This window comes from Camelus ferus, chromosome 12 (genome assembly GCF_009834535.1).
Source record: "Camelus ferus isolate YT-003-E chromosome 12, BCGSAC_Cfer_1.0, whole genome shotgun sequence".
Taxonomy (NCBI): domain Eukaryota; kingdom Metazoa; phylum Chordata; class Mammalia; order Artiodactyla; family Camelidae; genus Camelus; species Camelus ferus.
In genome coordinates, this window is record NC_045707.1 from 26,402,888 (window position 1) to 26,428,637 (window position 25,750).

At 39.3% G+C, this 25,750-nt stretch overlaps 1 protein-coding gene across 3 annotated transcripts in view; it reads right to left on the bottom strand.

Moving 5' to 3' along the window:
- The window catches only part of ANO6 (anoctamin 6), a 187,059-nt gene that overhangs the window by 65,182 nt on the left and 96,127 nt on the right, over nt 1–25,750 (bottom strand). For all 3 annotated transcript variants that reach the window (XM_032493262.1, XM_032493263.1, XM_032493264.1), the window contains 2 exons: nt 15,712–15,840; nt 414–479 (listed from right to left, as the gene is read on the bottom strand). In XM_032493262.1, coding sequence (XP_032349153.1) covers nt 414–479; nt 15,712–15,840 — 195 coding nt within the window. The remainder of the gene's footprint in view (nt 1–413; nt 480–15,711; nt 15,841–25,750) is intronic.

A 25,750-nucleotide genomic window follows, 5' to 3' on the forward strand; every position in this document is an offset into this window, starting at 1 on the left:
AGCAAAAAACTGAAATAATTTTTGTTTTTGGAAGGGAAAAACATCTATATTTGAGCAAAAAAATGTTTAGAAGGATTATAAGATTATTTATGGATAATTAAGGTATAGATGATTTTTAATTACACTATTCTTTCATTTTCTAATTATTTTTGGTAAACTATTATTTGTATAATAAAAAAGTCTTTAAAAAGGTTCTTGAGTAAGTACATTAATACATATATTTATGACTACATTCTTTGGCTATTAAAAAAACTGTGGATCTGAAACATACATTCCAAAAGGCAGATTCTGACTGACTCCCCTCCCAGCCCACAGCGAAGGCATGGCTGGGGTGACATGTTTCAGATGCCATTCCAGCATTCCAAGTAACATGTAGGCTCCCAGCCGAGGGCTGCAAAGGGACTGACACTTACTGATCTGGTTGCTTCCAGCTGCAGGCCATCACAAATGAGGTTAGATTCATAGGCTCGTCTTTTTCTCTGTCAAAAGAAATCAGAAAGTATGTTAGGCTTTTAGTTTTACCAAGGGAATAAGAAGTTGTTTGTTTTTTTATACAAAAAATAAAAAATAAAAACAAACCAATTTGAACGTGAGGAAGAGACAAAACAACACAGGAGCAGTGAAGGCGCTCTGGCTGGCGGGGACCTGTGAGTGGGTTGGATTCCTCACATGGAATTCCCTTGGCACTCCAGAAGGCCCTTGGTTGTCCCTGTGGGTTTGTGACCATTTGCGGTGTGCAGAAGTCTCTGGCTTTGCCACAATTCCAAGGCTTTTTTTGGCTTACGAAAGGTTTTACACTCAAATGGAGTTTTTTTGAGTCCTAGTCACGGATGTCATTTACCAGAGTTATAGTCCAGATCTGACACGCTAGACTTTTAAAATCTTGCAGACTTTCAAATAGTTCAGGTTTGGATGTGTATTCACCTCTGCAGGCCTTGACCAAATTCGATAAAACCAGCTAGGCAAGTTCGGCAAAATGCAAAGAAATTTTTCTCTCTGCAAGACTGAAATGTCTGTGAAGCTATAAAAACTTCTGCATCTACAAAAATAGGGAATTAATTCATCAATAACATATCTGTCCATATTATGCAGACATTTAAAAAGATACTGTATTTACTGCTATCAAATTCTATCTAGCTTTTGCCAAATTGTGTCCTAAACTGTAAGGAAAGTATATAAAGGTAGAGACTTTTTGCCCTTTTAAGAGAAAAAGGAATCTCCTACACTGCTGGTGGGAATGTAAATAGGTGCAGCCACTGAGGACAGTATGGAGATTTCTTAAAAAACTAAAAATAGACTTACTGTGTGACCCAGCAATCCCACTCCTGGGCATATGTCTTGAGAAAAATATAATTCAAAAAGACACATGCACCCCAATGTTCATAGCAGCACTATTTACAATAGTCAAGACATGGAAACAACCTAAACGTCCATTGACAGAAGAATGGATAAAGTTGTGGTATATTTTTATATATATATATATATATATATATACGCACACACATACACACACACACACATATATACACACACACACATATACATACATACATATGCGCGCGCACAATGGAATACTACTCAGCCACAAAAAATAAACTAATGCCATTTGCAGCAACAATGGATGGACCTGGAGATTGTCATTCTAAGTGAAGTAAGACAGAAAGAGAAAGAAAAATGCCATATATCACATCACTTATATGTGGAATCTAAAGAAAAGGACATAAATGAACTTATTTACAAAACAGAAACAGACTCACAGACATGGAGAACAAACTTATGGTTACCAGGGGGTAAAGAGGGAAGGAAAGGAAAACTTGGGAACTTGAAAATTGTACCTCTTAGGGAGTGATAGAAATGTTAGCTGTCTTGACTGTGGTGGTGGTTTCATGGGTGTGTACATCACTCAAAATTCATCAAATTGTACATCTGAAATGTGTGTAGTTTACTGTACAGGAGCCAAACCACAATAAAGGTGTTTAAAAAAAGACAGAATGCTTTTGATGATGAAGCAGTTAATGCTGCTTCACGAAAAGAAGAAAATGAGTAGACAGAGGGGTTAAGCACACAGGGTCTGAAATAAGACTGCCTGGGTTCAAATCTGGGGCCACTAACTTACTAGCTTTGACCCCTGGCAGGAAACCTAAATTCTCCTGCCTTATTTTCTTCACCTATAAAATGGAGAAAAACCTCACTGGCTTCCTTCTGAGGTTCTCATGAGGTTATGTGATTTAAACCATATAAAGCAGAATTTCTATCTCTAGTAATCACAGGAGGTGAACTGAACCAATTCTCCCACTGAAGACACTGAAAATGCTGGATGAAAATTAGTTTTTAACTTCAGCGGTTAACAAGATAGAGAGAAATTACTGGATCAAAGCCTAGGGGAGCCAGTGGGCCAGACAGTCAGGCCAGTCTGCTCAGCTGGCACCACTCAGGATCGGCCAGCTGTGAATGGGCAGAGCTGCTGGGCTACAGACGGTGCCTAGAACACAGAAAGCACCTAATAAATGGTAAGTAGGTGCTGTGTGAAAAATGTCAAAGGCGAAAAGGTGAAAAAATACACCTGGCATCTGACTAAATGTGAGTCCAAGTGGAATCCCTAATATATTTTGTGGAATTATCAGAAACAGAATATTGCTTTATTTTTAAATATTTAATAAATGGTGACATAGTCCTTACCATGCTGTTCTAAGAGCTTTACAGATATAATACACTTGACTGCTTGTTATGACTTGAGCATATAATAGTCACTTAGAGGAAAGGCGACAAGTGCTATGGGTCCCCTATAAATGAATAAGCCAAACCTGCTTAGAAATTTCTAGCCCAATGAGATGAGGGCCATGGTGGGGTGGCTGGAGGTGAGGGTTTCCCACTCCGCTCCCAGCAGGTGGCTGCCCGCTCTAGCTGCCTCCTTCCACCCCCCACATTCCCAATCTCTGCAATTCACCGGCTATGTTTTTCAGCCTTTTCCACCCCAACCCACCCTATCCCCAACCTCAACTTGGGAAGCAGTTTCAGACACACCCTGCTTCATACCCAAGCTATGTTTCTTCACTCGAGACCCTAATCTTCATATTTTGATTCCTGCATGGCCGCCCAGTCCCTGTTCCTGATGGCTTGTTTCTTTCCTATTCTGTAAAAGCGTTTTTGATCTTTCAAACAACGCTTGACAGAGTGCTTGACACAGAGTATATGCCCAGTACGTGTGTGTTGAAAGAATATACTCAACAAACACTTACGAATTCACTCCACAAACATTTCCTGAGACCATCCTTCAAAGTGTGGAAGATTCAAAGAATTTAAAATAATCTGCTGTAGAGGAACTACAGAGAAACTCAGCGTCCAGTGACCTAGAACTTTCCCCAAAACAGGACTTCATGTATTTATAGCACTCTAATGGACATCTGACATTCTTTTTTTTTTAACTTAAAAAAAATCTTTTAATTTAAAAAAAAATTGGGGCGGGTAATTAGGTTTATTTATTTTTGTACTAGGAGGTACTACGGATTGAACCCATATGTCGTGCATGCTAAGCACACACTCTACCACTGAGCTGTACCCTCCCCGCTTCCAGGCTTGTTTGTCCAACCCTTCAAAAGAGCCTGTGAGCTCCCCAACATTCTTCTGATAAATTCCTTGTCTGCTTAAATTAGAGCTCACTTCTGTTACTTGTCAGCAAGAATCCTAATGGAGTAACCACAAACTAGGGAAAACCTGCTAGCCTAAAACCTAAATCGCTGTGCAGTGGAGGGTGGGGTGTTCTCCTAGACCGGACACTCTGACTTCCTCTCCGGCAGGGGAGGTGACTCAGCCTGAGGCTGTACAAGGGGCAACCCAGACTGTCTCACTAGTGGGTCATAAGCAGGCTCCAACTGTCTTCTGTATCCTCCAGAAGTCAATTAGGAATAAGTGCAGGTAGGACGTGAAGGCTCAGACCCAAGGATTCTAGCTCTTAGGAACAAATGTCCTTCTACTTTAAAGAGGAGGAGAATCCGTCAGAACAGGGGCTTCTCTGGTGGCTTAATGGGTATACGAACAATGAAGTGCTGATAAGAAAGACATCACGTGGCTATACTAGCTGGCCTTATTAGAATTTCCCATCACAGGCCCACCATGACGCACAACTGTCCCCCTTCTGGCCGCCACTCTTCCACTGAGGAACTTCCACTGAGGTTTCAAATGTTGAAGGTGCTCCTCACCCTTGACACCTGACTCCCAGGCCAGCAGACTCTGCAGGTGACCTCGCCTCATTCCTCAACCGGCAGCCACGCCTGGTGAATGCCAGCACGTGTCTTTCTTCCTACTCATAATCAGGTGGAAGCCACCTCTCTTCTGGGTGTCAGGAGATTCTATCTTTTTCTTATCTTTCCTCAAGCTTGCTTCAGCTTCTTTTCTCCAGTCTCTTATCTTCATTGCTTTCACTCAGCCAACAAGCACCTTAAATGTTTCCCATCTTTAAGATTATTAAATTCTTCCACAGCCCTGGCTACTGTGGAGTTACCATTCCCACTCCTGGAGATGTCTGTCTTTTAATCTTCATCTCTTTAGCACTAAGAAGTGGTCTATAACAAAATACACATGCAATAAATGTCTGGTGAAAGAATGAGTAAGTGAGTGTGGATGGTGGATTGATAGCTGCCTGTTACACAGGAACTGACTGAGGAATACAGATTAGTGCAGTGGAGGAACTGGGCTCCTCTTCCCTGAGCCCCAACACCTCCAAATTGTCCATGAACTTTTACTTACGAGCGTTACAGGACATGATGGAGAAGGGGAGACATAGCTGAGTTCTGAGGTATGCTAGCACCAAATGGCTCCAGGGCATCCAGAGCAGGAAGTGATTTCCAGACTCCTTGGAGTCTGAATCACAAGATGACAAAAGGGGGATGGTTCAGAGAACCTGGAATGAACCAGCCCCACAAGAGGATAGTTCTGTACTCAGACATACCGAACACAAACTACACCTGTCTTGGTTGTATCAACTGCATTGACTGTGACCATGATAAGCTATACAGTGCAAGTTAGACGTGGTCCAGGAGGGACCATGGTGGGATTTCGAAACTGAGGGCATAACTCCTCATCACCTCATGGGACTCTCCACTCTTAGATTTCAGTTTAACAGTTGCCCCTCTAGCTCTTGTAGTATTGCTTTTCCTTTTTCTTCTGGCATAATGGTTAGATTCTGAGTCAAAATTCACCTCTTGGTTCTGCCATTTGCTAGCTCTGCAACACTGGGCAAATAAACTTTGCAAGTATCAGTGGCTTCGTCTCAAAGATGGGATGACAAAGAGCTTTACCTTGAGGGTTTTTTTTTTTTAGGATTAAATGCCATGAGGGGTATAAAGCCCTCAGCATGATGCTGACACATAATATGCCCTGTAGACACGTTAGCCATCATTATCTTCCTTCTCTGCCTTCAAGTTTGCTCAGCTTCCCTTATTCCTTAAAAAAAAAAAAAAAACAGCCAAAACAAAGAAAACCCTTCTCTACCCTGTAAGCTTTAGAGGCTCATGACTTCTTTTTTTTTTTTTTAAATGCCAAACATCTGAACAAAAATAGGCAACTTCAACACACTTGGCTTCCACAATGTGCGCCCGGTGACATCTTAATCCCTCCATTGGGATGCCAATGACACCATTTTACCAGGACTCCAGGAAATGGATCTTCATGCTGAGTCTTTTAGCCCTCCCTCTTCTTGACTCCTTATGCCACTAGGTTGTCCTGGTCCTCAGACTACCTTCTTTGATCTAATGGATGTACACCCTTTTCATTCTCTAAAGAAAGAATTAATATTGTTAAAATGGTCATACTACCCAACGCAATCTACAGATTTAATGCAATCCCTATCAAATTACCCCTGACATTTTTCACAGAACTAGAACAAATAATCCTGAAATTTATCTGGAAGCACAAGAGAACCAGAATTGCCAAAGCAATCCTGAGCAAAAATAACAAAGCTGGAGATATAATTCCTCTAGACTTCAGACTATACTTCAAAGCTAAGGTAATCCAAACCACATGATATTGGCACAAAAACAGACACAGATCAATGGAACAGAATAGAGAGCCCAGAAATAAACCCAAGCATTTATGGCCAATTAATCTATGACAAAGGAAGCAAGAATATTCAATGGAGAAGACAGTCTCTTCATCAAGTGGTGCTGGGTAGCTGGACAGCTACATGCAAGACAATGAAATTAGAACATTCCCTTACACCACATACACAAAGAAGCTCAAAATGGTTTAAAGACTTAAATGTAAGACATGTCACCATAAAACTCCTTGAATGGAATAGGGGAAACACTCTGACATAAATCATAGCAATATTTTCTTAGATCAGTCTCCAAGGAGAAAGAAAGAAAAGCAAAAACAAATGAGACCTAATCAAACTTAAAACATTTTGCACAGCAAAGGGAACCATCAACAAAACAAAAAGACAACCTAGAGAATGGCTGAAAATATTTGCAAATGACACGACTGACAAGGGCTAAATTTCCAGAATATACAAACACTTCATATAACTCAATATAAAAAAAAGAATCCAATTAAAAAATGAGCATAAGACCTCAATGTCATAAGACATTTTTCTAAAGAAGACACACAGATGGCTAATAGGCACATGAGAAGATGTCCAACATCACTAATCGTCAGAGAGATTCAAATCAGAACACAATGAGGTATCACCTCACACCTGTCAGAACAGCCATCATCAAAACAGTCTACAAATAACAAATGCTGGAGAGGATGTGGAGAAAAGAGACCCCTCCTACACGGTTGGTGGGAATGGAATGTAAATTGGTGGAGCCACTGTGAAAACAGTATGGAGATTCCTCAAAAAGCTACAAGTAGAATTACATATTATCCAGCAATTCCACTCTTGGGTATATATCTGGAAAAAAACAAACTCTAATTTGAAAACATACACGCACCCCAATGTTTATAACAGCACTATTTACAACAGCCAAGACATGGAAGCAACCCAAGTGCCCAGCAACAGACAACTGGCTTAAGAAGATGTGGGGGTGTGTGTGTGTGTGTGTGTGTGTGTGTGTGTGTGTGTGTGTGTGTGTGTGCAATGGAATATCACTCAGTCATAAAAAGAAAATATCGCCACCTGCAGCAATGTGGATGGACCTAGAGAATATTACGCTTGGTGAAATAAGTCAGACGGAAAAAGACAAGTACTATATGATATCACCGATATATAGAGCTTTAAAAAATAATACAAATGAATGTGCATACAAAACAGAATCAGACTATTTAACTAATCTCAAATAGTTGAATATTTAGGTTATTTCTAATTTTTCACAATTATAAAAATCCTTGTAGAACGATCTTTGTGCATCCTCCTCAGGATGAAGTCCTAGAAGCAGAACTGTGAAAGAGTGCATGCAATTTTAAGTTCTTTAATATATATTGCCATCCTGCCTTCCAGAAAGGTTGTACTAATTTACCCTACTTTAGTTCTTATTTGCTTCTTTACAAAGAACCCCTGAGATTTTTGCCCGATTTCTCTCGATAACTGGGAGAGCTTGGAGTTGGTTTATGACGCCCTCTATTTTACTGCTAACTATAAATACTTGAATAGCTGAATCAAGGACAGGACATTTCTATTTGCTTAAATGTGTTCATCAGTCACCTCAGTGTTACTTTAATAAGACAGTTCTCCTTATTTCCCTTTGGCGTGGCAATTCACAAAGAACTAGTGGAATATGTTAAAAATTGATCAAACCAGTTTCCTCGGTTTGTCAGGTAGCTAAAGTAAATTAGCATATGTGCCCTATTTGTCATACAGGCACGTATCAGGAAAAGACTGCTTACTTAAGAAAAGATTGCTTAAATCTATTTAATATGAAATCATCAGCTTTACTTCTTCATAGCATTTACACTTGGATAAGTAACAGTGTTCTTGACATTTAAAAAAGTTAGGGTAGAGCTGTCTTCCATGTTCAAAATGAAAGAAAATTAATATTGCATATTGCCTGACGTAGCCACTGCTCAATAAATATTTGTTTAATAAATGAACATCTGAGGATACCCAATTCTTAACTAAAAATTATCTATGTGCCTTGTTGGAAACCTTACACATAAGAACCTAACCTATGTTTCTAGTCTACGATCTGTATTTGGCAGCGCAAAATGAATGTACCAGACTTATTGGCTCTGAAAAAAAGCTCAGTCATACGTTAGACTATGCTGTAAATGCCTCTATCTCTAGGGGATCAAATTCACTGGCACTGCAACCTGGATTTTTTTTTTTTTTTTACCTTTTTCTAGGAAAGCCAAAGTGACTATAATCATTAAAGACCTGTGTACATCACAGGAAGATGCATGTGATCTATTACTGTTGGTGGAGAAAGGTACTGGGGGTTCAAAGCAAAGAAGGACAAGATCATTTATCCCACCCCAGAAATGGGAAATTTTATTCCTACTTCTTTTGAGAGATTAATAAAGCTGTCAGAGGAAAAAGAAAAAAGAATAAAGCAATCAAAATCACAAAGGACAGACTGGCATAATTAAGGAAGCTTTCTGTCCCCTAAGCACCTGAGATTACACATCTCATTTGGCTTAATAAAGTCATTGTTGGAAAGGACTCGCTTGTGAATTACACAGTAATAACACTGATTTTAAACACCAATTTCTACGATTTTCTTTACGTCGCTCAGCTTTTATGCATAAAAAGCAGGGGTTGCAGTGTCCAAGAAACAGTTTTACTGAATACACTGTGATGATAATAAATCAGCACAAATCAGTTGGGATTAATGATATACAGGCATCGATTAACTTCAAATATTCTTCCAGCTTTGTTAGGCAAAATACTGATGGTCACATCATCGTCTTTTTCAACTTTGCCAGTCTTTGTTACGCCTACGGATATGGATAAGATGGATAAGAACTAAGCCAAAGGTACTTAATTTGAGCAAAAAAATTACTGTCTAATTACTCTAAATGTTTCTTATTAGTTATATATCACGTGCTCAACAAGGTTTGGTAAGCAGGAATAAATTATTTAATGGGGACTTAATTTAAATTCACATGTGGGTGATAAAACATTTAATGCTAGTGGACCAATCTGATGAGGAATTTAACTCAGATAATGTACGTTCACACGGGGACAGAAAACAGACAAGCATCTACATAGTAGGCAAAGAATGGAAGTGAATATTTAGCTGAAGTTCTTTTCCAACTTTTCTTTTTAAATTAACATTTTTGGTGTAATTACAAAAATAAATAAGCAAATGGTAACTTGGAAATTTTCTGAGAAGGAAAAAAAAAGTCACCTATTATCCTCTGCTGAGATAACTATTGTAAACATCTCAGGGTAGTGTTCTCCAAACTAACCTACCCGCTTATATGAACAACATGGAGCGCTTGCTTAAAATGCAGGTTCGGGGGCCCCTCTCCTGGAGATTCTGGCTCAGCAGGGCCAGGATGGAGCCTGAATTATCTAGTTTTAATAAGCAAAGCAGAGGACTCTTACCATCAGAAGAGTTTGAGAAATACTGGTTTTTAGGACACATCATTTGTGTGCACATAAGCAGCTATTCTTTGTGATTATTTATCCCCTTCAAGCTTGTTTTTTATGAGAATTCAGTATTGTTGATTGTTCCCAATCCTTCACCCTTTTACAGATGAGCCTTTAAAAAAGTGAGACATAGGTCACTGTTGGGACCAGGGCAAATAACAGCTTCATCATTCAGAACCAACTCACAAGGACCGATCAGGAAAAGGGTTTTCTCTTCTCCACATCTTTGTGAGATGAAATGAAATAATCAGATTTTACTGTTCAGGTTTTCACTAGTCTTCTTTGTTTGTTTGCCTGTTTTTAAGGATTGGGCCCAAGGACACTTCCCATTTTGGAAACAGGAAGCAAGATTTGGATTCACTGCTCTTGTGCTGGGTACTCAAAAATAAAACCGAATATGCTTATACCAGCAACACGTTTCGTAGCTGTAATTTGAAACTGCTGATTCTAATTTAATTTATTCCTTTTAACCTACAATCTTAGTATAAGCAAGTAGGGTGTCAAGGAAAGAGATAAAAATATAGAGAGCTCCTCTCTGCTTTCGTCTAAAACATTAAGAAGGTGCAGCTAAACCTGATTTCATTTCCGAAAACAGAAGATTTAACACCTACTAAAAGTTACCTGAGCAAGTGAAACCGCCCAACACTGGTTGCCATCATATAGCCTAATATTTTTCATGGACTATTTGTGGCAAATGTGTCATTTCCAGGAATTTTAAAATGCTATTCTGATTCTTTATAATCCCCTTCTGCCATCCCTTTATTTCTTCTATTTGGAGAACATATGCCAATGTTAAGTTGACTGAGTCATGCCTTCCCTTTATGAGGCTCCACGGGATAAATTTCCTTCTGGGGGAATTTTTAGACATAAAAACATCATATTTCTTTTGAACAATCAGTTTTGTTTTTATCGTGTTGAAGCTTTAGACTATGTTACTGGTAATATCCCCTTATTTCTTAGGCTACTAGGAAACTCAGAGGCAAATCTGCAGCTGAACTCTTACCTTCTGAAAGGGATCTTATGGTTGATAATAAATCACTTTGTTTATTACTTTGACACAAGGCTTCATTTTATTTTTCTGGCTTTTACATTTCTGTCACTCTGATTTCCTCATCTAATTACTTTTATTCTTGGTATGTTTCTGTAAGTGACCTCAAATACTTTTCAATGAATTATGAATGAATAAATAACCTATGTTAACACAGTATTAGCACAAATAAGTAAAGACTATAAAAATGATACACTGCATGCTGAAGACAATAATGTTGTCTGAGTTATCTACACCATTAATTATCATGTTATTAACCACAAATAATCACAAACTTAATGCATATGGGACTTAATGAGAAATCAAGCCATGTGACCACCTTGATACCCAAAAAAAAAAAAAAAAAAAAAAAAAAAAAGCATGTGATAAATTTTAAAACCCCATTATAAAAACTCATCTAGCAATCTAGGACTAGAAGGGAACTTCTTTAACTTTTAAAAGAAAGCTACCAAAAATTTATAGATCGTATGATATTTCATGGTGAAATTTCAGAAACATTCCCAGTGAAATCAGGAACAGTGATGAAATACAGTCGTGACTACTGTATGTTACTGGTTTTATTCAAGAGGTCCCAGCCATTGCACTTGGACAAGAAAAAGAATGAAGTATAAAGAAAGGTACAACAAAACTGTCATTTGTAGACAATATGGTCTTCTTTCGAGAAAACTTTAAACAAGCAGCAGAAGCTATTAGAACTAAAAAGTTTACCAAGTTTCCTAGATAGAACTTAGGAAAGTGAACAGACTTCTCTTTTAACAATGTACACAATAATAAATCACAAACTGCACTTTAAAATGTTATCTGACAACAGTAACAAAAACTTAAACAGTTGATAAAAATGTATAAGATCCTCATAGGGAGTACTATAACCTTACTAAAGAATGTAAAATGTCAATAAATGGAGCGACATACTGTGTTCATCATATTAGAACTGTCTGATGAAATTTTAAACATTTCCAAAGAGATCTCATCCAGCTTTTAGGTAAACAGTTCCAGCCTCAGGAAAACTCATCTAAAATAACGGGTAGCAGTTTAAAAAGCTCACAGGATCTGTAACCAATTAGTCAGTTGTCTCACATTAATTGAAAGTTTGGATATAATTTAACGCGATCACTCATTTTTTGGGAAATTCTCTTATTCTATAGTCCCCACTGGCCAGATTCTTCGGCCATAAACTAAGAATTCTTAAGGTCAGATATACCATACAAATTTATACTTCCATGTACAAACTTTTCATCCACTTCAAGGAAATCAATTTTCTATCAGCTTTTAAAAATGGATTCTGCTGATAAAAAAGTAAATAAATTACACACATTTGAGATTGCTTACACTGTTTTGTGCTATCTAGACCTTTCTTGCGCTACCTAGACCTTTATACCCTCTTTCACCATCATCTGAATTATACCAATACTTGGTCATAAGCACAACTGTTTCAAGGGAGGCTAAGTGTCAGGCAAAAAGAAATTCAGACTAAATCAGCTCTGCCACTTGTTGGCAGTTCTAGAAAAAGGAAATGGAAGAAAGAAGCATTACTAACAAAATGGAGCAGGAGGAGTTGCAGAAGTATTTGGGAATATGTTTTAATAAAAACACTTTTGTTCTTCCCAATATAGATCAAACATATGTAGATATATTCAATCACGTGCTGTGCCAGACATTGCTGGCTACCTACTGAACAGCCCTTCTCCCCTTCCTCATCACTAAGAAAAGCCTGATGGGTCTTCAGATATTGGGTGACCAGGTGATTCAAGAGAAGAAACACGAGCGTTGATTAGTCTGTGCTCATGATGGTAACTCCATTCATCTTGCCCACATTTGGTTTGGGAATGGAACAGTGATAGACAACGAAATGTGAAAGGAAGTCTGCGTAGGGCCCTTCTAGGGGAGCTTTCTTCCTCCTTTCAAAAAAACCATAAGAAGGAGCATTCGCTCTGCCTCTGGATGCCTGGAGATGCGGCAAATATCTTGCAACAAAGTGGAGCCAGTTTAAGAACAGCCAACATTTTGAGGACGGTGGGGCATGGGATGGAGCGAGCCTCGATCCCTGAGGACCTCACTAAGCCAATAAATCCTCTAACTCAGAAATGCTCCTGTCTCTGGGCTATTTCTTAAACGAGAGAATTATTATTTCCTATTAGCATTTAAGCCATTTTGAGTTTGCTTTTCCTGTTACTCGCAGTAAAAAAACAAACAAAAACATTCGAACCGATTCTGTGCCAAGAACAGCAGTCCTGGCAAAATGCGTGCTTTATTACTGGAACAACCGATCACCATCCCCCGAGGCGTAATCTAAATGTAAACAGTTTATGCTTTTTAAAGAGAGGCGTGAGGTTTGAAGTATTTTCACTAATATGAGGGGACAAAGTTGCATGATAGTTGGAGGCTTGGCCAGAAAAATACTTTCTCTTTGGCTCATGTAAAGAGGCAGCCTTTTCTTCCTTATGTTTTTGATGTTTAAGGCCCTATCACTTCTATCTTTCCCCATCTCTTAAAAAGAATGCAACAATACTTTTAGATCAGCCTCTGGCAAAGTCAACCTTAGTGTTGTTTTAGAAAGTCAATATGATTTAGACATCATTTTTTCTCCCTCTCAAAGAAAAGAGGATTTTGAAATAGCCTTTCCTTGGTGTTGTCCTAAATCCTGAATAAGGCCTTCCAGGGAGTATGACAGAACTCACAAATGTTTTTCCAGTTAATAAAAATGTGATTCCAAAGCTCAACTTTGAATTCTAGTGGAATCTATATTGAATAATATGTACAAATAGAGACTCAAAACACTTCAAAGCACAGCTTATGAAAACCAACATCACGGTATACCAATCAATAAGTTCAGGAATTGCCAAAATTGTTCATTTTTCCCCCCTCCTGGTTTAGAAGAGTTACCCAGGGACCTACATTTCTGTGTAGAGCAACTGCAGATCTTATTAATCACGTAAGCAGCTCTGGGGCCCCTTCACCATAGCAGAGCACCTTTCATCTAAAACCAGAACTGCTTCCTTTATACTGTAATGGGTTACATTTGTTTACCCTACTTTATGTAGCGCTGGGTCCAGTTCTATCGGCATGTGATGCTTAATGAATATTTGATGATGGTGACTCTGACTGCACAAAAGACGTCTTAGTGTCCACAGGAAAATGATAAAATACTCTAAGCTGTTTCATTCTAATGATGAAATTGTATAATAACAGAGGAGAGTCACGCCATTTCATACCAGTGCATTGTTTTAAGAAAACTCCAGATAAAAGTGAAGAATATCTATTATCTAATATATGCTGAAAATTTATATAACATCTCTCTGTATAATATTTTATTGAATTCTAACCATAATCCTAGGGGCGAGGCATTGGGATTCCCATTTTCCTGAATCTAAGATGCCATCAGTTCTTTCGTGAGCCAATATTTTATGCACCAATAAGAAAAAATTCAGCCAATCAAATTATGATACACTATTTGTAAGATGTACCCTGATTTCAGAGATGTCAAAATGTAAAAATAACAGGCATCCCCAAAGTAATAATAAAATGTGATACTGATAAGGAAACCCACCCCAGTCACACCATCAGTTAGCAGCTATGGCCAAAGTCAAGCCAGCTGTCCGCCAAAAGCTTGTGTTCCCTTTTCATAATGTGGAGTTGCTACTGAGCAATGGCTACCCAGCCAAAGACTACTTTCCACCTGCCTGAGCTCTGACCAGCAGAATGTGAACACGACTGATAGAGTCGCTTCCAGTCCGAAGAGGGGAAGAAGCATGAGAACTTTCTTCACTTGCTCTCATCCTATCTAACACTTATGTTGATACCCAGGGTGACCTCGGAAACTACCTGCTGAATACGGCAAAGCCTCTGTGTCAGCCTGGGTTCCTGAATGACTGCAGGGAACAGAGCCCCACCCATCCCCACGAACCGCTGTGCCAAGCAGGGATGCCACATCTGACTGACATGAGCAATACATAAACCTTTATGCTGTTAAGCCACTGTAATTCAGGGCTAGTTTGTTACCTCAACTAGAATTACTCCAAATAATACATTGGCAGGATTAGAGTTTGAATGTCAGGCTCCAGAGCCTGGGCTCATTCTGTGACACCATGCAAATACAAGCCTTGGAACTTACCCTTCCCAAAATAAACAAAAAAACCCAAATAAAATAGGACTGATTGTTTCATTTTAAGCAGCTTTCATCACTTGGTCTGAAAGAATAGGCAGAAATCGACAGATTTAAGAATGATAGATTTCGGAGAGAAAGTTCAAAGAAAGACAATTAAGGGTGTGTGTGTAACTCCCATATAGCACGGGTGTGAGAAAAAACAAAAACAAAGAATGAGGAGTGATTTTCAAAGTGGGTAAAAGTGACACTGGCAGGTATGCTTTCTTTTTTTGACCTGTTTTAGTTTAATGCCATTTATGTTCTGGTAAAGAAGTTCCAGGTAGTTGTTATAACCCTAGCCTACTAAATGGCTCAGTGTCTTGAGATAAAGATGGCCCTGTTAGCAAAGGGAAGGGGAGGAGGAGCAGCTTGACTGGCCATGAGTGAAAGGGAGGAAGGGAGGTGACAGAAAGTAGGAGAGCTCGAGGGCCCAGGTTGAGATTCAAGACAAGAGTTTGAACCATAGCAACACCAGCTCTTAGACTAGAGTCCATGACCTTGGGCAGTCATTTCATTTAACCTCTCTAAGGCTGACTCTGTCATCCAGAATGGTATAATGACAGGCCCCTGATAGGTTGTTCTGAGAATTAAATACGAAAATGCATGCCACATGCACACCCTGAATGCTAGTTGTTTTTACACTGGCTGTCAGCATTAATCATTAGTTCCTTTTCATACCTGGTTGCAAATAGCTGAGTGTGCGTTTAATGTAAATCTCTTCCACAGATAGAAAGTGCAATTCCTGGGAAGAGAGTCTACCTTCAGCTTAAGAGCGTAAGAAAGTTTGTTTCAAACTTAAGTTTAAAAAAAAAAAATTTTGTTACCAGACCTTGAGGGAACGATGAACAGAGAAAGTAAGAAGGTGTGTTTGTTCTATGGTATTTCAAACCCCAGTTTCATTTTATCACTTACATAAAAACAGTACTTTATGTTTTTCATTTCACAATATTATAAGGAATAAAAAGAAAGGAAAATAGGATTTAAAAAACTCACCCTTTGTTTTTCATTGTAACCCTTTTTATTAGTCTCTTTTTTACTTTCATCTTCATAGACTAGAACAAAGTCTATTCTTCGCTGGCCATCATTGAAAAACAGGGAGTCAGGTTTTCCATTAAATTCTTCCTGTGTAGAATAGAAAAACAAATTTTAGTACAGTTTCTTGAAAAATGCCAATTTGTAAGTGTTTACTTTCTACCCTTAATAGGTACATCAATGTTTATACAGAAAGACAAATGCATCTATTACTGTTTACTTGACCAAGAGGGCAAGGTCACCGTCTTTGCAAGCACAGTCTGTCCTTGGTGAAAGGAAGTCCTTGAGTTGAACAGGTTAGCATCATTCTACAGACAGATGGGAAAGTACCAGCAGTATGACTGTAACACAATTAGCCCAGAATGATTCCCACTTCATACAGCAAAAAAAAAAAAAAAAAAAAAAAAGTATCAAGTTTGGAAATGAACACAGTAACCAGAGGTACCTATCTGAAGGACTGAAGTTCATTTAACAAGAGAAAAAAAATCTAAGCCAAAACACTGTTTATGAAAATCTCATCCTTTCTATGTCATATTTTCTAAATTTTCTCCAGTTTTCATGACTTCTCTCTGGACCTCACCACTCTATAGACAAAGTGTGATTTTAGAACTTCAAACAAATGCCAGAAAATGCATTAATACACACAAAAGATACACTGGTGGCTGATATTTGTCCCTACATCCACAAAAGATAACCCCCTCACTCTTCGCAAAAAATAAACAACGAAGTCCTAGCAAGGAGAACAGATAAATGTGTCTTTAGATCTTAAATGCCCTGTGGCTTAAAAACAAACACGTAATGGCAGAACACAGACCTAATACAGTTTAAAACCATCTTTATTATCATATGAATTTGGATAGAACTGTTTTAATTTGCTCTAAACAAAGACTTCAGTTTGTGTTTCTCACACAGCTGGGTCAGGATGCTTGTGTGAATTTTGTTGTTTAAGGATCAGAATACTTTTTAACTGACAAGTAATAGTCTAAAATTTTTCCATTTTTTTCATTAAAAATTCATGGAGAGATTGCACTTTGCAGTCATTTGGTGGGACCACTTAATCATTAAATGTGATTAATTCTCTGCATTCAGCATCAATTAGTACACGAATCACCTTATTTTACCACCATAACTTTCTTTTTTTTCACACTTCTGAGATGCATTAATTTTTTTTAATTAAACAATTTTTTTACACCCGTACATAATACATATTTTCAATTTCTTTTTCATTACAGCTCATTACAAGAAATTGAATATAGTTCCCTGTGCTATACAGAAGAAAGCTGTTGTTTACCTATTTTACATATAGTGGTTAGTATCTGCGATCCAGTAAATTTCTGATGACAGTTTGGAGTCTGTATTTTATCTGCTCATGGCCACCATCCTCTAGAATCCCAAGGATACTAGATTCCACCATGTAGCGTTCACTTACTCATCTGCAGCAACCTGACCTCATGCTGTACCTTCAAGACTGAAGTGGTTAAAAAGACTGTGTTCATTTGTCGTTATCTCAAAATAAACAAAAACAACGCTATGACCATTGTGGAAGACTGACCTAACTACCTCTCTCTTTAACTTTTGGCTCTGATATTTTATACTTGGGAAGAAGAGAAGACATGCTTGGTCTGAGAAATAAGAGCTTGGCAGAGTAGTGTTGGAGCGAGGGAAGAAGAAAGGTCAGGTGTGACTCACTCCAGTGATGTGTTCCGGGTCTCCCTCCTCCTCTCAGCTGGCTTCTCTCCTCCTCTTATTTGTAGGGCATCTCCTTCAACAAAAGAGCCCAAAGAGGGGAGGATCCTCCTTAACCAAATTAGGTTAAAAATGCAAGCAGCAAAATTACTCTGCTTGAATCTGTGGATTCAACCAAACTTGGATTAAAACTATTTTTTAAAAAATTCCAGAAAGTTCCAAAAAGCAAAGCTTGAACTTGCCAGGTGCCAGCAACTATTCACATAACATTTACATTGTATTCACAACTATTTACATAGCCCTGACACTGTAGCAGGTATTATATTAATCTAAAGATGAACAAAGGACATGGGAAGATGGGCATTCGTTATATGCAAATACTACGCCGTTTTAAATAGAAGGGACTTGAGCATCCGAAGATTTTGGTATCCGCAAGGGGTCCTAGAACCAATCCCCTGTGAATACCAAGGGATGACTGAAATTACTCAGGAAGAAAACTTCTCAAAAGAAATCTCAGAATGCAGTAAGGCATTAAACTTCTTGAATAGGATGCTTCAGATATATGAAGGGTCACATGATGATTACATGATGGTGAGGTCTGTCTTCTGGGTAGAGAAAGAATGGCTGAGCAGGGAGAGGACGTGGGGAAAGGGCTGCCTGACTGTAACTTCTCGGTGGCATTAGGTCTGCTGCAGGTGAGCAGCACCCTTACTAAGCACCCTCCCAGCACCAGCACTTGGTGAGTCCAGGAAATAGCCTGCTGCTCAACCTCTGTCCAACCTCACGCTTCTCAAGTGTCTACAAAACGTGTCCTCAAATAAACCCTGCAAAACCAAGACTGGAAGTCCCATCTCACAACAGAGACATCTACTCCTAGGGCCTAAAATGCTCAATTTGAATTATTCGCACAAGATCTGGATACAAAGCAATCAGATTGGGATCTTTGCTCCAACGCTTGTTTATGTTAAGGGTGTTGGAAACTTGGCCTTGTATAGCAAGTGATACCATCTGATTGGATCTCTAGAAAATCCAGTCTAGTCCTGCCCTGATATGGTTGTCATTTACTGTGAGACTGGAGAGAATTTTCAGGCGTATTTGAGTTAATGGTCTCAACCTTCACATGAAGAAGGACATGAGAATGGTTTATTGTCTAGCAATGAAAGTTGAGAGATTACACTATGAAAAATAAACAATGTCAAAACACTCACATAATTAATTTAAAGAGCAATTGATATGTGAATGCGGGAAAAAAAAAAAAGCTGGCTCTCTACAGTCTCTAAGACTAGAAAAACAGAGTGGTTAATTCCAAGAAGAGCACAACAGAAAGAAAAAAAAACCCGAACTTTAATCATAGGAGAAAACTAAAGTGAAAATATAGGATTTTCCATTTTTCAGTAAACCCTGAACCCCCACACACAGCAAGTTCTAGGGAAACAAAAGCTTAGAAGCAAAAGCCTTTAGGTAAATATTTAGATCTCACAAAATATAGACAATAAATGAAATTTTATCTATATGCCATGCAGTTATAAATGAGATTATCTTCTGAAGTGTTTTCCCTGACTCTAGCAGAGTCCAGGCAGATTCAAGGCACAGATAATAGTGGAACTTTTTTTCCTTTACACAGTTATGCAGCATTACTGCAGAGACAAAATGAGGTCAATTTTTCTTCCTTTGATTTAGACCATCTCCTCAGCCTGGAAGCCTGGAAGCCTGAGATACAGAGTGAGTAAGAAAACTCAAAGTACAAAGAAAAGTGCCAAGACCTGCAGGTATGGGAGGCTGGATGCTGAAGGTGGGAAGGCTGGTATCAAGAGAAGCAGGGATGGGAGAAAAGGAAGTACCATGTGAGAAACAGGGTAAGGAGAAGTGCAGGGACCCAGGAGGGAACGTCCAGGAAGTCAGCTCAGTCAATGGCACGCTGGGGGGGATGAGCAAACATGTTTTTGACCAGACATTCAAGAATGTGTTGATAGGAAAGAGATGCCGTGGAAAAGGAGTTCATTCAAGGAGGGGGTGTATCTAGAAGTGGAGGCTCCAAGTCAGTTACAGAGTCCAGTGTGTCAGGGTGTCCCGAGAACATTCCTTGTTGGTGACTTTATGACAATCAAGACGAACTCAGGAGTGACCCAGAACGACACGTGTGCCAATCACAGAGTCTCCCTCCTCACTCTGTTAACCACACTATTAACTTCTGGAGGCCAGTGGCCAAGCTCTGGTTCCACCCAGAGTTCTGTGCTGAGCCTTAGTATTTAGCAGGAGCTTGGTTTACTTTTATCTTAGGGGAAAAAAATTGTTTCTCTTTTTTTGATGATAAAAAATAATATAAACTCAATACAAAAAATTCTGAAGACACAGAACAGTATAAAGGAATAAACAGAAGTCATATATGTAATCCCACCTCCCAGAGATGAGATGAACCTCTTAATATTTTGTATGTCTCTCTCCCTCTCAGACACACACACATTCACTAAAATGATACCACACTATACGTACTGTTTTATAAACACCCATCACAGACATTTTTCTAGCTTGATATAAAAGCTCTGTATCATCATGTTTAAAAGCTGCAATGTAATTTAAACAGTTCCTCCACTGATGAACACATAAGTTGTTTCCAATTTGTTGCTTTTATAAACACTGAGGCAGTGAGCATCTTTGTACGTATGTATCTGTGCACATGTGCAATTACTATTTCTGTAGGCTAAAGAGAAGCAGATTTCAAAGGACATGGCCTTTTTAGAGGTTTCTTGATATACAGGTTGCTAAATTGTCATCCAAAATATTTATAAAAATCAACACTTCCACCAGCAGAGCATGAAAGTGCCTTTCCATCACTAGATTCCACTCTTTTTCACTTTTCCCCTGGTAGTCAAGATACACATATTTTTCATTTGCACCTTTTCATTAGAGAGCGCTAACATTTTTATGGGTACCGCCCAATTGAATTACTGCTTTTCTGAAATGCCAATGACCACCGTTGACCTCACTGAACGATCTTATTATTTAATCCCTTTTCAGTAGACTCTCTTGGATTCTACTGATAAGATGCAGACCACGCAGGCAAACGAGCAAGTGGGTGAACAGTAATACAGAAGCAACCCACAGCGTTACTTCCTAAAAGGAAAAGGGGAAGTACTCCAGGGCACTGTCTGCCAGTCCTGGCCTCAACAATGCCGACATGTTTGCTGACATGTAGACATTTAACTGATACCGGCTTTAGAAGGTCACTGCCCTCTGGACACACTTCCCATCAGAGTTTCCATGCCCCCTGTGTAACTGCCAAATATCAGTATACATTTTGACTCACACATTTCTTCAGAATATAGAACTCACTGCTTATTCAGTTTATTAATGATTTCTGTTGCAAGTTAAAAACTGATGTACAAATTTTTCAAAAATCATCCTGCTATTTTATATTCGTAAATGGCTATCACTAGTTCCCAAATAGCGGAACTGGTTATTTTCAGTCATTTCCCATCAGAGAGAGATGGAGCTCGTTTATAAATAATATTGGATTGTGCCTTAAATATTGTTTTTTTTTTTTTTTTTTTTTTTTTTTTTTTACTGTTATACACACGAGGGAATGTTCACATGCCAGCGGCTTCCTGATTTGGTCTGTGTGTTTTGCCTTTGTTTCCCTTTGCCTGCATTAAAGGAAACTCTACGGTTCTATTATTAGAACACCACAGTTCAAATGCAGGGTGAGGGCGAAGGCATAATGCCTCGAACATAATTATTATTAAATATTTCCCTCTAGCCCGTGCCAAGGAGGCAGTCATTTTAGCAAATGGAGTTCTCACGTGTTTTTAAATATTATGGTCTTAAAATTTATGAACTGGGCTAGACGAAATGTGAACATAGAACTTTGAAATGACCTTTCAAATAAAACTTCCTTAAAAGGAGCTAAGGAACCAGAGCAGATGGTAAGTTTCCCATGGCGGGAAGATGCTTATTCAAGAGCTTTCTCAGAGACGAGGGACACGGAGCGAACCTCTCCTTACACCCTCAGTTAAGAGTTGGGTTTGGGATTCGCATCAGCATGACTTCGAACTTTCTGTGTTTCCTGTTTTCCCACAGGCATTCCACCAATTTAAAAGCCCTAGCTGGCCTTTTTAAAAGGTGATCTGCCGAAAAGAGGAGGCATGAGTAAAGAAGAGTCAAAAAAAGAAAAAAAAGAAAAGGAAAAAAAAACCCGTGGCAATGTCTGCAGGGGTTGTTTCCATACTTTTCCTTTTCTAGAAGAAGTTATTTTTTTGCACTGTTCTCATCTGGTAGCGGTAACACTGGCGAAAGAAATTCGAGTGAGATTCAGCTCTAAGAGACTCCCAATAAAGTCAGGAATGAGGAAGTGATGGATGTGATAAGACAAGTCCCGTGGTACAAGAGGGCGTTTGCGAGAGAATGACTACCCTCCCGGAGGCGACCTCCCCGAAGTGCCTTGCTTTGCTTTAATATCCTGCTATGGATTCCACAGCAATCCATTCACTGTGAACGTTCTTGAACCCAGCAGTGCTTTGAACCTAGTAGTAGCATTTTCAGTTTCTACCACCTCCTGAGGAAGAATGTGCAGTAGGATTTCCACGTGGGCAAAACGGTAGTCCTAAATGACATTTTTTGATATTTAAGAAACTGCTCCCAATCTCATGTTCTGGAGTCAGAAACACAATAACATCGCTATAACCAATCCTTCATGACTCACTGGACTTTCCCAGTGTCCTAGCTACAATTTTAAGATCCTTAGACATAAGGAACAACCATTTTAGTTTGACTTCATAACCACTGGTTCCCTTCCACCTACCCTCCTGTTCTTCTTAATTAATCTTATTTCAATAGCGTATCTATTTTCAGTGCTTGGAAGATTAACTGGTTACGACTCAAAAATTGAAACTGGTAGTTCCCATTTACCAAATCCACAGCTGTGAACTGCCCCCTTTTCTCAGTCACCCGAGTTGCCGGGCACCTGGGTCCCCAGGCCCTGAGATGTTACGCCTTTGAACGAAGAGCCAGTCTCACAGAAGGTGCTTATCATCTGAGAATAAACAGAAAAGGGAGTGTCAAGATATTGCTATTCAGAGCTGAAGGCGATACATGAAGTAGAAGTGAGGGCGCAACTAAGGCAACAAGTGTTCAGGTCTCTACTGGGTTCCAGGTAATTCTTCTGCAGACTCCCTCAAAATTACAGTCCATCACTCCCGCAGAGCTCCTCATCTCTCGCAGGAGGTCTCCATTCCCAGCCTAAGAACTGGCCTGAGTTCTTTTCAGCTGCTTAGGGTCTGCAGCACAAGCGTCCTGTCATCAACTGTAACTCCCCTGTCAGACTATGTCCCATGTGTGCCTCGGCCGTAACCTCAGACCACTTCTCTGGGAATCAATGTTTGCAACCACATTCAAAGCAAGTTGAAGGGGGGGAAAAAACCCCCCCAAAACCAAGAGCATCTAGTGCCCAGCAAAGGATTGTGACAACTCCTGTCACTTGGTTAATGCTTTATAAAGACATGACATTTTCTCTTTTAACTCAAGAAGCCATTTACAAGAGTGGCTGTTCTTTGTGGTAACAGAACGAGGATGCACAGGTGTTTCCAAAACAAAATTTAAAAACCCAAATGACCCCTTTAAAACAATGGCACAGAAATGTTTCAAACTGACTATAGATGATAAAGAACACCTTACAAGATCCTCCCTCCCATCAGTTACTGGGAATTCTCAAGAAAGAAAGCGCTCTGAGGAAATGAGGTTTCTGATGAACTTTATACCAATTTAAAAATGGTTACAACAACATTTCGGTGCTCAAAGTTTTCTCAAATATAGTGCACAGTATTTTTTTGATTTCTTAAAGAGAGGATGTTGAACATAACTATTATTATTACTACTACTATTATTATTTAGGAGGTAAAAATGAAGGGAGCCCCCCAAAAGAATAAAGAACATGGGCTTTGCTGTCTGGCAGAGCTGGATCAGAGCTGGGTTCAAATCACAACTCTGCCGCATACAACCAGCTGTGTGCCTTTGTGTATAGCTTATCTCTTGCAAAATTTATTCCTCTGTAAAAAGGGGGAAATCGTAGAAAGAAATGCAGGGTCATGGTGAGGAGTGAGTGAGACGATGCCTGTAGAACAACAGCACAGAGCCTGGAACACAGCAGAAGCGCGGTAATTGTCAGCTTTTGGTGCTCTCGGAATGGGAACCAGTTCTTTATCGATAACTCGCTGCGTTAAGTGCATTCATACACTTTATTAATCATTAGGAAACGCCCACCTGCGTCTTGCTTTTTCTCTCTGCCATTCCCCAGACTATGAGGAGTCACTTCTTTTGCTATCAATTTACCTGTCTTTAATAGGTATTCCACTTCCCTCTTACTGACTGCTTATACCTGCTTTGAATTGGGCAACCAGATTAACTGAATCCATTGAGTTTCTCTGAAATTAAGCCTTGGTGCTTTGGATTTGGATGTCACAGGCTTTCTCGCTTTCTTCAGGTTCTGAGTAAACTGATTGAAGCAAAACGCCCCACCCCAGAAATGAATAAAATATAGTAAAAGTTAATGTATTACTCCTCTTCCCCCATCACTTTCAAAACAGGTCTTATGACATCTGGCATCAAACAGAATGAAAATAGTAAGATTAATGAATTATAAATAGAGATCGAGATTTAAAAAAAGAATGAAATGTTGCCATTTGCAACAACAACATGGATGGACTTTGAGAGTATTACGCTAAGTAAAATAAGTTACAAAGACAACTATTGTATGGTATCACTTATGTGTGGGATCTAAAAATAAAACAAACTAGTGAAAATAACGAAAAAGAAACAGACCCAGATATAGAAAACAAAATAGGGGTTACCAGTGCAGAGAGGGCAGTGGGAAGGGGCAAGACAGGTAGGAGATTAAGAGGCACAAACTTTATGTATAAAATAAATAAGCTACAGGGATATATTATACAGCACAGGGAACATAACTAATATTTTACAGTAACTATAAATGGAGTATTACCTTTAAAAATTGTGGATCACTATGTTGTACACTCATAACACATAATATTGTACATCTCCTATACCTCAATCTAAATAAATAGAATAGAGGTAGAGCATTAGGGCCAGACAACGTAGGAGGAAGAAATGCACTAACCATTGGGACAATTGTTGTGACTTTAACATGACATTGGCACAAGGCCTCCTTGGCAACAGGGCAAAAAGAAAATGTGTTCAACGATACAGTCCTTGTTATCAGAAAAAAGGAAGCACTCTGACTTTCGGCGAAGGAACAACGTTTCATGTGAGATCTTACACAGAAACTCCCAGTTTTTGTCCATTTCCCTAAGAGGCAAGGTCCCTGGCAAGGAACTGAGGTTATAAAATGTAATTTACTGGTAACCTTTGACTTTTTTTTGTCTTGAGTTCCTGTACGGCTTCTTCTTTTGAAGCAATTTGTCTGCAGCTCCCTCTGTTTCGTCTGTCGCCATCCCTCTCGTCTGGGCTCTTCACCCTAACCGACTAGACGACAATTAATATCCCAGCCCATCTCCTTCCAGCCCTTTGTTCCGTTTGCCAACCGAATTTCTGCACTGCAACTGTATGGATGTTCCTAAACCAACATGCTCAAGCCACAGGATTCAAAAGCCTTCAGTTACTCCCAGTGTCCTCTGGAGAAAGTGCACACTTTTCAGATGGGTATTCAGATCCCTCATGATCTGATTCTATCCTGCATTTTACTATCTAACCCTCCCACCCAACCGTGCTTTCTCAGCGGTGGTTTGACTGTATCCTGTTGCTTCCTGCGTCTACTTTGCTCCCGTGACTTCCCTTTCTGAAATCCCTTTCCCTTCTCCTTCCCATCTATCCAAACTTAATTCTCCTCCAAGGTCTAATTCACACAGCCTTCCTAACAACTTGGCTTTAGGTTTCTTTTTCCCGCATCAGACTCCTGTCCATGCTAACGGACGTGTGTTCTGTGGACTTCTGATTCCTGAGACCCTTTCCAGGGGGTCCACGAGGTCACAAGCATCTTTATAATAACACTAAGATGTTATTCACTTCTCTCACTGTGTAAGTACCTGCAATGATGGCACCAAAGCAATGGTGGGTAACACTGCCGGTGTCCCAGCACAACTCAGCAATGGCACCAATGGGTCATCGTTGTATTCTACACCACCACACACTCATAGCAAAAAAAGAAGAAAAAAAAAAAGTCACTTCACTTAAGATGGTTCTTGATGGAGCCATAACCATTACTAACTTTATTAAATCCTGACCCTTGAGGACACAATGTTTAACATTCTGTGTGAAGAAATGGAATAAAGCACTTCCAGTGCACATC